The sequence below is a fragment of the Falco biarmicus genome, chromosome 1 (assembly GCF_023638135.1).
Source record: "Falco biarmicus isolate bFalBia1 chromosome 1, bFalBia1.pri, whole genome shotgun sequence".
In the NCBI taxonomy this organism is placed as follows: Eukaryota; Metazoa; Chordata; class Aves; order Falconiformes; family Falconidae; genus Falco; species Falco biarmicus.
The window spans coordinates 49,286,881-49,299,968 of record NC_079288.1 but is presented as its reverse complement, the minus strand read 5'-3'; the positions used below and the strand labels follow the sequence as shown (position 1 = coordinate 49,299,968).

Sequence of the window (13,088 nt, the reverse complement as noted above, 5' to 3'; positions counted from 1 at the left end):
AACTCAGCTTCATTACCCTACGATTCCTCTACAGTTCCTCTACAGTGCTCCAAGTGGCTGTGACACCCAGTTCCTGGTCTGGTGGAGAGGTGTCCATTACATTGTGCCACTGACAGTGGGGGAGTGTTGCCAGCTCTGTTTCAAGCCAAGCCAGCCAGGTTTCATGTTTAACATGAGCACCTATTTTGGTAATCCATCCAGTGATGCCGGGGATCTCTGCTGGGTTTGGGAGCCCCTGCTAAAGGTCAGCATGGCACCACGAGGAGGGGGAGCATCGTCTGTCCTTGCTTTAAGTGCAGCCCGGGGTGCAAACTCCACCGGGCAGTGTGTCAAAATGGCGCAAGTCTGTCGTGTCCTCCCTGGCTGCTGGGGTTAGATTGAAGATATGCGAGGTTTAAAAGGAGATTTGGGGGGCAAAAGGTTTCAAACAGGTTTTGGCTTTAAGTTTACACACAGAATAGCATGTGCCCATTGATTGGTCAGTTGACTGAACGGTGGATTATGATGTGTGGAAATGGTTTAAGGACTAATCTCTGCCAACATACAGAGTGTCACAATATAGTTGTTTCCTTTCTATTGTCTGTTGAAAGAAATCGGGCTTATTTTTACTGCCTTTTTAGAGGAAACCAAATTTGAAATGCAGGCTATTGTTGCAATCCAAGAAAAAAAAAATCCACTTCTATTTTGCAAGAAAACTTCACTTGTATGTGCTGTTCATTACTATTATTATTAGTGTTCACATGGCTTTGTAGTTGTTCTCATTTTTTTACAAGTAAACATACCCCTCAGAAATTTATAATCTTGGCCTATTTCTTGACGTCCTTGTAAAGCTTTAGAAAATCGGAGGACAAATTAATTCCTGTAATAATTTAAGTTTTTTTCTAGAAGATTTAGTCTAAGGGGAAATTTAGCCCCAGAACTTCAACAAATCAGGTCACCAATATTGATTAGAACATGCACTTTATTCATTGGTTTTTATTATATGCAGCTACTTGATGTCTTCTTGCATGTCAGCCACAGCTGCAAAACTCTGTAATTTTTTATAAATCACTACTTAGAAGAAGGTGACTGGGAAGTTGCTTGTACTTTTAGTGCTGTTTTAATGCTAAAGTGAGCAGCCCTGCTCATTAAGAACTTGCTTGCTCCCAGAACATGAAGGCAGCATCAATTCTCTTTTACGAGAAACCTTTGATGTGATATTTGTTACTGGTAAAAGCAAGAAATGACAATATTCATCTCAGCAGAGATGAATATTTAAATTTACAGTATTCTTTTTATACTATGACACTATTACCACACTAGTTGTTTGAAAGGTCATTTCTAAGTCAATTCCTATTTTAAAATTGAATTTAGTAAACACTGTAGCTCATGGGGGCTCAAGAAGGTTCTGTTCCCCCACCCCAAGGCCACCTTGGGGGCCATGTTCAGCTCTGAAGAGCCACGATCCGGTGGCCGTGACTTGCCCAATGGGGGTTTGTGTAAAGAGGGTTGCACCACTGACAGACACGTCGGCACAACAAACACCCCGGGCAGCATGCAAACAGTCATTCCTCAAAACGCACACACGCCTCTGCCAGTAAGTGCCTTTTCAGTACAAACATACTGTACAAAGGGATGTCCTGGAATACCATCCAGTCTGTGTTGTATTATTACAGTTCCTAACGGTGGGTGCGTTGAGGTGTCGCTACCACGTTAACTCTGGGAACAGCTTCTCGTTAACCATGTGAGTTGGAGGAGGGAATATGAAGGAAAAAAGATTGTGTCCTGTTTTGAAGAGAAGGCTTCTTTGGTACCACTTTTAGAAGACATTTAAGCCACGGGTTTGGTCGTTCAGAAGGCTTCGTTCAATCCTTAGAGAGTGTCAGCCTAACTGTAACAGTTGAAAGCATGACAGAAGAAACAGCATGCTAACAAAGGTTAAGTTGTTCTGCCAAAATGTTTTTCTATATATGCATACGCTTGCCAGTATAGATTGCTCTGTATGCAGTTCCAGATGTGGACTGGGGTTTGCTGATAAAACAAAACCTTTGCAGCACAGACAAGGTCTCCGCTTACCAGATGAGTGGTCACCAGTGGCATGATCCCCATCCTGGGGCATCTGCTTATTTGACATAAAGCTACAAACCTGCTGTGGCAGGACATAGATGTGCTATTCCTGGTAAATCCCCAGGGAGACACAACCACCCAACTCTCTTGGGGAAGCCAACGAAAAGTATTGGAGCCAGGAGGGTCAAAGGCTGAGTTTCAAAGGGGAAATTCCATCTGAAGGCAGATGGAGCCTGGGAGTTTCCTGTGCTATGACTCTACAGCAGGCTTGGCGGCTCCCATGCCAGTCCTCATCATCCAGTCCCCGTCATCCAGTCCCCATCAACACCCGCTGCACAGCCACAGCCACGCTTCTTCACAGGGGGGTGAAGAGTACTTAATGCCTGCAGGACAGTGTAAATTATAGCAGAACATGGTGATGATTTCAGAATGGATTTAGGACAAATATCATACATGTAATTAAGATTTGTTTGGACTGAGCAAGGATGATTTCAGAGTAAGTTTCTATCTCGGGACTAGTGAGACCTTCTTTTAATTCCACTGTACCAGAAGCAACCTGTAAGCCCTGAGCAAGGGTTCAGCATCACTTAGTCCCTTTCTTATATGTAAGATGAGGGTAACTGAACTTCCCTCAGACGCACATGGGGGGAATACTGCATTTAAGTTTGGGATGTGCCTGGAACCAGTGATAATATCTTGGCTATCGTCTTTGCATTAAAATAGCATGTTAATGATACTGGGTTTGGCCTTAGGCAGATTTCCTTAATCCCCTTGGGGAGAAGATTGTGTTCTTTGAAATCTAATGGTGTTGGTGATGTCCCCCTGCAAGGGATCAAATTCAGTGGAGTTAGAGCTCCTTGAGCCACGGCTGATTTTGTTCCAAGCTGTTTAATAATTAAACCATTCAGTTAAATAGTTTTCATATTTCGGGAATCTCCATAGTTCAGAAGAATTCTGACAACAGCATGAATACAGGAAAAATGTGTAAGCCAAGCAATTTTAGCTGTTCTCATCTTTGCTTACCGTAAAATCTGCTCCATCAAGTTGGTCTTTAAATGGAACCTTAGCCCATGGTTTGCATCTCTTTATGTCTTCAGACATCAATTTGAATGACTTTAGAAAAATATGTTGGCCCTCACTTGGCACATTTTATTTAATTCATTATATTATGATCGTTTATAATGCACAAGAAAATCACAGTGTATAAAGACACTGAAATGTTAAAACTCCACTAATGTGAGACCAGTGATACGCCATACTCTCATAAAGCATCAGAAAGCATGTTTGAGTATTCCAGTATGATTACAAGTAACTTCATGCTCTGTCTTCTAGAAGATTATTAAAAATATTTAAATAATATTTGACAGATACACTTTTTGTATTAAAAAAGGAAACCAGCAAATTAATATGTAAAATGTAATTACTCTAGGTCATTTACAATTTCATATTGCTAAAGTAATGGAATAGCATTGTTTTATGCTTACAATAGTAATCTGATCTTTAATTAGATCAAAACAATGTCTTCATTCAAAATTAATGTGATGAATGTAATATACTCTTTTTTTGCTTTTGTACTTAAAGATACCCAAGGACGTGCATACCTATCCGGCACCATCAGAACTATTTAGAAAAATGCAGAAATCTGTATGATGTGAGTTTAATTTAAATGTAATATGATATTTCTGAAACATTCAAATTTTCAGCAGAGAGCAAAAAAGGAGACGTCACAGTGTGACATCTGACAATGCTTCTTTTCTTTGGATGTTCACCTTTTCAACTCGTTTAAAAGACGTGTGATTTTTTAGGAAATGGTAACCTTGTGTAATCTGAGCAGGAGGTGCTTTTAAGGATTTAAACATGTATTTGATGCCAGCATCAACAGAGGTCTCTGGGACATGTAGATAAGAGTTGTCCAGATAAATTGCTCAACAACAAATGTATTCAGGCACACAGTGAAGAGAAAGGTTGAATATTAACAGAGATGCAGTGATTGCTCGGAAGGGTTGGTCCTATCACCGTCAAGCTGGAAATGAGGGTTGCCGCCTGTATATATAGGAACAGAGAGGACCTCTCCTTGCCAGAGCTGCTGGTGGGAGAAGGTCATTAAGCTCTCAAGCAAGCCAGCACCATGAAACTGCTCCTGCTGTTCCTGCTCTGTGTTTCCTCTGTTAAATCCCAACAAGGATCTGCTGACTATGATGATGAGGTTGTAATATTGTTCATAATTAGTAATAGTAAAAGTTATTTAATTTAACTGCATGCATGACTTACTCCTGTGAATTAGCTAAATTGGAAGCTGCGGGAAAAAATAATCCAGTGCATGTTGTTTTTCTGCTTGAAGTGTTCAAAGAAAAAACCTTTGTGTTATTTCTTTGTGTGTATGTAACTGCACAGTAGTTATTTTCTGAGTCTGGATATATTTTCTTCCTATTTATTTTCTTTTTCTATAGGGAATGAAGAATGTCTGATGAGAAGATTAGTTATTTACCTGAATTTATTTAAGGGTATTAATTTAGCAATGTTGACACATGATGTTACAGACAATATCGGGTGCAAAGAAGCAGAAATGTGTAATTAATCATGTCCTGTCTCAAAGACAGTAAAAACATTTCTACGGATTCAGGGCACATTGAAAACAAAATTAACTGCCATGCTTTGCATTGGAAATGGAGAGGTAACGATTGTTAAACAAAAAGGCAAGCAATGAGGATCAATCTAAACAGTTTAACCTATATTTAGTTTCAGGTAAAATGTTTTAATGGGAAATACAATTTAGAATCTCAGTACCTTTTTTACATTTTGAAAATCCCTGCAAAAATTAAATAGAGCAGGGTAATCAGAAATGAGATTATTTTCTGTTACACAATCTAAACATTTGTGTCTGTACATTGACTACTATGCTAAACCATTTTCAGCGATTTTATGATTTGTATACTGCCTACTTTTGAAATGACTTGAAGCCTCTGATCCCGGATCCTTAAAACCGTTTATTTGTAGCTATGTCTGAGTGGGACTAGAGATGGTCAAAGGTTTTGATTCAGTAATTCAAATAACTATTAATTCAAATGGTTTAGTTTCAGCAAGTGCTTAGGGACCAGGTCTGTTTTCCTTGCTCAGCCTTCTAGACTTTCTCATCTTTCGCAGAGATGGGGAATGTATGCATCAGAGGCAGCTCTAAAAGCCTACACTAAGAGATGTTATTGAATGCTTTTCCTAATTCCATCAATCAATAGGTAGCATGTGGCCCGAGACCTGATGATGTATTTGACCGATGCGGCCTGATTTTCTGAGACCTTACAAATTTTCCTGTAGCCTAGTGAAGAATTGGAACACTGATATTGTGATGCTGAATATTCTTCTTAGCCCCAAGAATGCCTAATTACTTTTTTCTTTATCCTACTGCTTCAAGTTTCATGGTGCTTAGTGGCTCTCAGCTATATAAACTTTATTCCTTGGTCAGAATGAACTATTGAAATACTGTTTTGCTTTGGTTTGAAGGCTTTTTAGTTTGTGTACATCTAGGTGGCAGGAGAGTGACTAGTCTTACAGGGGAGGGCATAGCAATGACTTTTACATCATGCCAGTATAATATTTCCATTATTGCTTTTTTCATTCCATTCCGTGGTTTTCTTTGCTCTTTAAAATACCAAAGAGTGCTGAACAGATGCCTCCGCTCTGTGCATTGCATTTTACAGTAGCAATCCCAGACTCAGAGAGTTTCTTCTCCCCCTGGCTTTGCAGGATGACACCCCTCAGCTCGGGGTTCGAGGACACCGACCCCTGGACAAAAGACGGGAAGCAGCCCCCACACTGCGGCCCGTGGCACCTCCCATCAGCGGGACTGGGTACCAGCCCCGGCCCCAAAAGCGGGTGAAGCCAGGGGACAAGAAAGAACATATCATCTACCCCGACGCTGGTGGCTGCAAGCATCCTCTGGACGAGCTGGTATATGTCTGCCTGTTGAGACAGTCATTTTCTTCTAGTGCACCCCACGTGGGGTTTTCTTTGCCACCTAAGGAATGGTCGTTCATTTAAAGCAGCCCAACTTTGTTTCAATTTGCTTGAGGTTGGTAGGACTGCGTGCAGAAGAGTAATGGAACAGAGTCTATGGGATTAGTCGCAGTCAGACAGCCTACGGCGAAGATGGGGAGATGAGAGTTGAACCGTACGTGAGGAAAGGAAGTATCTGTGGGTTAGACTGTGTTTTCCATGTGGCTTTGCATAAGTAACTATTAAGAAGGACCCCCCCAAAAAAAAAACTCTGCAGAAGTGCTGTCTTGAATTTCAGATAATCTCAAGGAACCCTAGGGAGCAAACAAACAAAAAAAATATTTTCTGACGATTTGTTTGAAAGTATAGTCTATCCTCAGTCACTGCCCTTATGGAAGAGCTTGCAAGCGTGCTAAGGTCTAGCATACTCCTTGCTGCCTTGCAGTACTCTATCATGCTGTCCTTGTGCTCTCTGCTGGAAAATGCAAGCTATAACGGTGCTGAGAGTCATCTTAGTATCTGAGAGCAGATTTGCTCATGGAGGTTTCCAACAAATGAGTCTCTTACAGCATACTGAATACATGGTTACGGTGGAGTCCCGCTGCTGCTGAGGTGTTTTGGTTCTCACAGGACTTCAGAATTTCCTACTTCTTTTTAAAACACTGCTGTCCTTGATGGTGCGGTGCTTGTTGCAGAAGTTCAGCTTCTTGAGATGATAATATCGAGATCATGTGGCCATTTCACAAGTGATGCATATAACAAGATGTAGAGAACATGGTTGATTCTCTGAGGCTAGTGAAAGAGTAAAGGGCTAGATACAAACGTGCAACAGGCTTTAATCATAGTTCAGATGGCTTAACACTGAACATTTAACAGTGCAGAAAAGTGAAAAGCCTATAGTAGAGCAAAAAGTATGAAGAGAGAGTGCTTTTCCCAAGATCTTCAAGAAAAGTCCTCCTGGGGGACTCAGGGCTCCTTCCTGACCTTCAGGCTGAAACTGCTTCATAGAAGTTGAATGTCTTGGGTTCTTATCTAGGTGCTTAAATATCTGGTCTCACTAAGTATTCAGTGTGTTCAAAGTTATGGTTATTCACTGATGGGATTAGAAAATTTTTATCTTGACTTTTATTCACAGTTCTTTTTGTTGTGGTTTTTTGTGTGTGTGTTTGTTTTTTTAAGGGAGTGCTGTGTCCAACTGGATGTGAGCTGCAAACTACACTGGTAAAGCAGGAAAAAAATGTGAAATCAGTTGTTCGTGACCTAAAGGACAAAGTGAGCAAACTGTCTGATACCTCTACAACTTTCTATGAATATGTGACAGCTCTAGATGATAAACTGGTAAAGACACAAAAACAAAGAAAAGGTATGCTATTTCTGTGAATTACTAGAGTAAATGGTATTGCAGTTCTATTGGCATTGCTACTGTTACTTCTTCAAAAAAATAAAAATACAGTGGAATATCTAGTGAAGTAGGGTTCCATGACCATGTCCTGTTAAACCTTAAAAAAATCCTTTGAGAGGGGCAAAGGAATGGATCTCATACTAAGGCAAGATTCATACAGGGCTCTTAAACATAAGGGTTGTGTTCTCCCCTTAACTGCTTTCCTGTGTCCATCCCATCCCTTTATGCCCAGCTCCTGGCTTGGCACTATGGCTCCCTGGAAAGAAGCTAATTATAGTTCTTTGGGAGAATATAGCACCAGTGATAAATCTACTAGCTAGCAAAGAAATAGCAATATACATGTACCACTTTCCTGAGAATCTCTGCGCAGTTTTTGCACATTGTGTAAGAAAAGAAGTGCCTATCCTTCCTCCCGGCTAAGGAAAGAAGTGGCTTCTCAAATTGTGCTTACAGATTGATCTTCATTATTTCATAACTGGAAAGCATGTTGAAAACTAATCTGCTTTTAATTTCTTTGCTTTTCTAGACAATGATGATATACTTTCTCAGTACAACACAGAAGTGGAATTGCATTATAGTTACATAAAGGATAATCTGGACAATAACATCCCATCTAGCCTCAGGGTCCTTCGTGCAGTTGTGGATTCTTTACACAAAAAGATACAAAAACTGGAAAATGCCATTGCAACCCAGGTGGACTACTGCCGTTCCCCATGTGTTGTTTCCTGTAATATTCCAGTGGTTTCAGGCAAAGGTACTCGTTCAACTATAATGACATCATTTTCCCCATTTATATCACCGTGCAAATCGATAGATGCGTCATTCAATTAGTTTGAACACGCCTCTGAAGCCTGTGTCATTGATTGGAATAGCAGAAAAGATCTAAAGTGATACTAAATGAAAAAAAAAATATTTTATAGATGCCTATACTGGTTAGAACAAAGATCCTCTTACCCAATATCTGTCTTCATTAGTGACCAGTAGCATTTTAAAGAAATATGTGCTTCATGGTCTTTGTAAGGTGGAGGTGATACATTTGTGACTATCATAGTTGTGCCCTTGAATTTTTTTCAGTCAAGAAAGGTTCTTTTTTCACAAGCTTATCTAGTTCAAAAAGTCACTGGCAAGTACACAGTCTTCCATTGCTCAATATGAACTCTTAGAAATTCCTGTTTGGCAAAGTAGAACAATGCAGGTGCACTGTTCTTTCTTCCCTGATTCTTTCACATGATCTATCACAGAAATCAAAATGAAAGTAGAATGATATGTGTATTTAAAATTGATCCCTTATAATCAGCAAACCAAAGGATAAGAAGATTGTTGAAGTTCACAGCTCTTTCAGTAACAGTGTCTCTGGTTTATTCTTGCAGAATGTGAGGATATTTTCAGAAAGGGAGGTGAAGTATCCGAAATGTACATCATCCAGCCAGGTCCTTTTGTCAAACCATACAGAGTGTACTGTGACATGCAAACAGATAAAGGAGGTTAGTGCAAAATAACTATGTTGTTAAAATAATTAATAGGGATGCTACAAAAAATCATATTAGTAATTTGCATTTTATACAAACTAATAGGGAGTTGTTATAAATTTTGTAATTATTTGAGAATTAAGTCTGACTCATTCAGAAAAGTCTTGGTCATCTTCAGATGTGCAGTAGGATACTTTTATAAAGAAACTGGAAATAAATTGCTGGGATAGGGTTGGTAAATAAAAATGTATCTTACTATGACTAGAATGGACCATGTGTGGGTGGGCAGACAAGGACGGCCTGGCCGATTTCTTACCCTGCTACTATGCACTAGACAGAAAACTGGGGCAGTCCATTAAGTTCTGCTTTTTCCACCTTTCTTTATGAAGCAAGGTGCTACTTAAGTGCAAGCAAAAATGGCAAGGCTGAGCTCATAAGCAGTGAAAACTAATACCTGCTGCCAGGAAGCCATATGCTCTACTTATCTTGTGATGAAGATAAAAGAGCTGATAAAAGGAAGATAAAAGTATCTTAATGTCTCATGCTCCCTGCTCAATGGCAATTTAATCTAAAACCTGCCACTTCTGCAGGCTGGACTTTGATTCAGAACCGCCAGGACGGCAGTGTTAATTTTGGAAGAGTATGGGATGAATATAAAAAAGGATTTGGAAATGTTGCGAAGAGTGGAGGGAAGAACTACTGTGATACACCAGGTAAAACACTGAGCATGAAACTGTTTTCTGGTATTTCTTGAAGCATTTTGATTTTTTTAAATTAACTCATCCACTTTGGCAGACCCATAGGCAAATCATAATTTTTCCTTGTAGTATATTGTGACATCTGTTTCACAGGACTCTCACTTGTTGCTTCTCAGGTGAATATTGGCTTGGAAATGACAAGATCAGCCAGCTTACCAAAATAGGTCCCACTGAAGTTTTAATTGAAATGGAGGACTGGAATGGTGATAAAGTGTCAGCTCATTACGGAGGTTTCACCATACAGAATGAAGGAAACAAGTATCAGCTTTCAGTTAGTAACTACAAAGGCACTGCAGGCAATGCACTAATGGAAGGAGCTTCTCAGGTGCATGGAGAAAACAGGACAATGACAATTCACAATGGCATGTTCTTCAGTACTTATGACAGAGACAATGATGGATGGTATGTACTTGCATTAGATGTTTAAAATAAAAATAGAGCTTAAAATAGAGCTGAATATAGAATAGTTCTCTAATTTGCTGTTAGTTTTCACAGCACTTCGTAGTATCTTAAACTATGTTTTATCCCTGCAAGTTACCAGTCAAATGTCCAGGCAGTTGTCCAGGCAGTTCTCTTAGTGTAGCCAAGGGTGGGTGAAGCTATATATCAGGTTAGTGCTGCTCTACGACCAAGAAGCAAGCATACTGGATTCTATTAATTCCATGAATGATGTTACCACAGACAAATCAGTAAATCTGGGTGCAATATATTCATTCTCAGAGACTGATGGTGGCAGAGCTGAGGACACTGTCTTGCTTAAGTCGGAATATTGGTACTCACATCAGTAACACCTAATGAATCCAGAGGAAAGAGACGGGTAGCATGTGCTATTTAAAAAGCAAAGTTCTGCCTACTCAGAAGACAGGTGCTCAGATGTAAAGTACATACTTTAGCACTGTATCTCTAAACTATGTGCTATGTCTTTATCTTAATACCTGATTACATATTAATGAGCAAAGGAATTTTTTAGGTTGGGAAGACATACATTTCTCATTGGTTTATGTCTTCAAATTGCATTGATATTGCAGTTATCGTTATGAACTAGAAGTAATTGTAGTTATCATTTGGTAAACTAAAATTACACTCCCAAAGAGATGCAGCCAAAATTTGACTTGTTTTTCTTAGCTGCTTCACCTTCCAAGTGCACCGTGTAGCACACACTTATGATGGTCAATCTTTTAAAGAAAGTTCAGAGAGCACTTTAAATGTTTATTATGGTTTGAAAATTTTGGTATAGGGGCAGGTGTACACGCTCTGGTAATCTGTTTGCTTACAGTTAATCTGTCACTCTCAACAATATTTTTTTCCCTCACCAGGTTAACTGCAGATCCAAGAAAACAGTGTTCTAAAGAAGATGGTGGTGGATGGTGGTACAACCGCTGCCACTCAGCCAACCCCAACGGCAGATATTATTGGGGAGGGACCTACAGCTGGGATATGTCAAAACATGGTACAGATGATGGTGTTGTATGGATGAACTGGAAAGGGTCATGGTATTCAATGAAGAAGATGAGCATGAAAATCAGGCCATACTTTCCAGATTAACCATTATCAAAATGCACAGAATCAGGGATTTTCTTTTAATATTTGTACATGGTTATCTTTTTAGCCACAGTATTCAGACTTGTCTTTACATATGAGAACCAAATATGTATGAGCATATTGTGACCTTAAGTGAAAAGCTATGTCAATTTTAAATCAAAATCTGACCGATGAAAATAACTCACAAGTGGGTTTTGTTCCATTTTTCATTTGTTCGCAAGACAGAGCTAGTATAGAGTAACACTGATAAAAAAACCCAAGACCCAGCTTGTTTCACTCTTTTACAAAGGACTTATATACATGTTTGAAGAGAGAGAGGATTATTTTAAAATGTTTTCTAAAAATTAAATAAAGCCTTAAAAGTAAACTTCTCTTCACATGATTCCTAAGTATTTATGCATTATGCATGGAGAAGCAAATGCATTCCACTAAATTAGGGACAGTCATTTTCTTTTGTATTACAAAGGTAACGGTAGCTACCTGTGTAATGAGCTGAGAAGGAATAAAGTGAAAAGATAATATTTAAGAAATGGGTAGCTCACCAGTCACTTAGTTCAAATCCTGAATGCTGGACAAAACATGCCCTTTCCTGGGACCTAGCTTACATACTGTGCCTCTTAATATCCCTTCTACCCTCCCACAGTCTTTTATCACAGGATAGAATAAAATCCAGTATTAGAAGACCTGGCTCTATGCCTTTCAAACAGTCAGTATTGTGGGACTAGAGCAGTTAGTGACACCAGTCATAGGGTAGGTGAAGGTTGGGTATTTCACCGAAGCTATTGGTCTATGCTCCCTCGGTAGCCAGGAGCAAGGGTTGTCCCAAAGACAGGACTTCTCAACACTGGTAGCAGGATCAAGCACCTCTCAGTGGGAGCAGCCTTCCTCCCGAAAGCGAGGTGCCCAGATCGCTAGTGGTAGATGGGTCCCATCTGAAACCTGCACCAGTACAGGCTGGGGCTGACCTGCTGGGGGGCAGCTCTGTGGAGAAGGACCTGGGAGTTCTGGTGGGCAGCAAGTTGCCCGTGAGCCAGCAGGGTGCCCTGGTGGCCAAGGGGCCAGTGGCATCCTGGGGTGCATTAGGAGGAGTGTGGCCAGCAGGTTGAGGGAGGTTGTCCTGCCCCTCTGCTCTGCCCTGGTGAGGCCACACCTGGAGTACTGGGTCCAGTAAGAGAGACAGGGAACTGCTGGAGAGGGCCCAGCGGAGGCTGCGAGGGCGATGAGGGGACCGGGGCATCCCCCTTATGGGGAAGGGCTGAGGGAGCTGGGCCTGCTCAGCCTGGAGAAGGCTGAGAGGGATCTCATCGGTGTCTACACATACCTTAAGGGCGAGTGTCGAGAGGACGGGGCCAGGCTCTTTTCAGCGGTGCCCAGCAACAGGACAAGGGGCAACGGGCACAAAATGCAGCACAAAAAGTTCCATCTGAACATGAGGAAGAATGTCTCTACTTGAAGGTGACAGAGCACTGGGACAGGCTGCCCAGGGAGGCTGTGGAGTCTCCTTCTCTGGAGACATTCAAAACCCACCTGGACACAATTCAGTGCAACCTGCTCTGGGTGAACCTGCTTTAGCTGGGGGATGGACCAGGTGATCTCCAGAGGACCCTTCCAACCCTGAACGTTCTGTGATTCTATGAAAACTCTTGTGTTGATTTTACCTGTGGACCCCAGGAGGACAAGGAGGAGACACCATGGCAGCATCTTACTACATGAGCGCAAATGTTCAGCATCCCCACAGGCAGGCTTCTACTGAGGCTTGGGAACAAAACCACTAAGCGTAAAGCAGAAGCCCCTTTTCCAAAAGCAGAGTCACTTCTCTGCACATGGCTGTAAAGATGTCTTTGCTCTTCAACAAACTCTCCAAAAAAGTTAAATAGTAGC

The 13,088-nt window shown here is 40.9% G+C and overlaps 1 protein-coding gene across 1 annotated transcript; it reads left to right on the top strand.

The window, feature by feature from the left end:
• Nucleotides 1-4,118: 4,118 nt before the first annotated feature.
• On the top strand, nt 4,119-11,574 carry FGB (fibrinogen beta chain). The gene is made up of 8 exons (XM_056358926.1): nt 4,119-4,252; nt 5,788-5,991; nt 7,216-7,399; nt 7,965-8,192; nt 8,809-8,922; nt 9,498-9,620; nt 9,782-10,067; nt 10,982-11,574. Exons 1-8 carry the CDS (start codon nt 4,175-4,177, stop codon nt 11,208-11,210), a joined length of 1,446 nt encoding a protein of 481 aa, XP_056214901.1. The 5' UTR covers nt 4,119-4,174; the 3' UTR covers nt 11,211-11,574.
• Nucleotides 11,575-13,088: the final 1,514 nt, after the last annotated feature.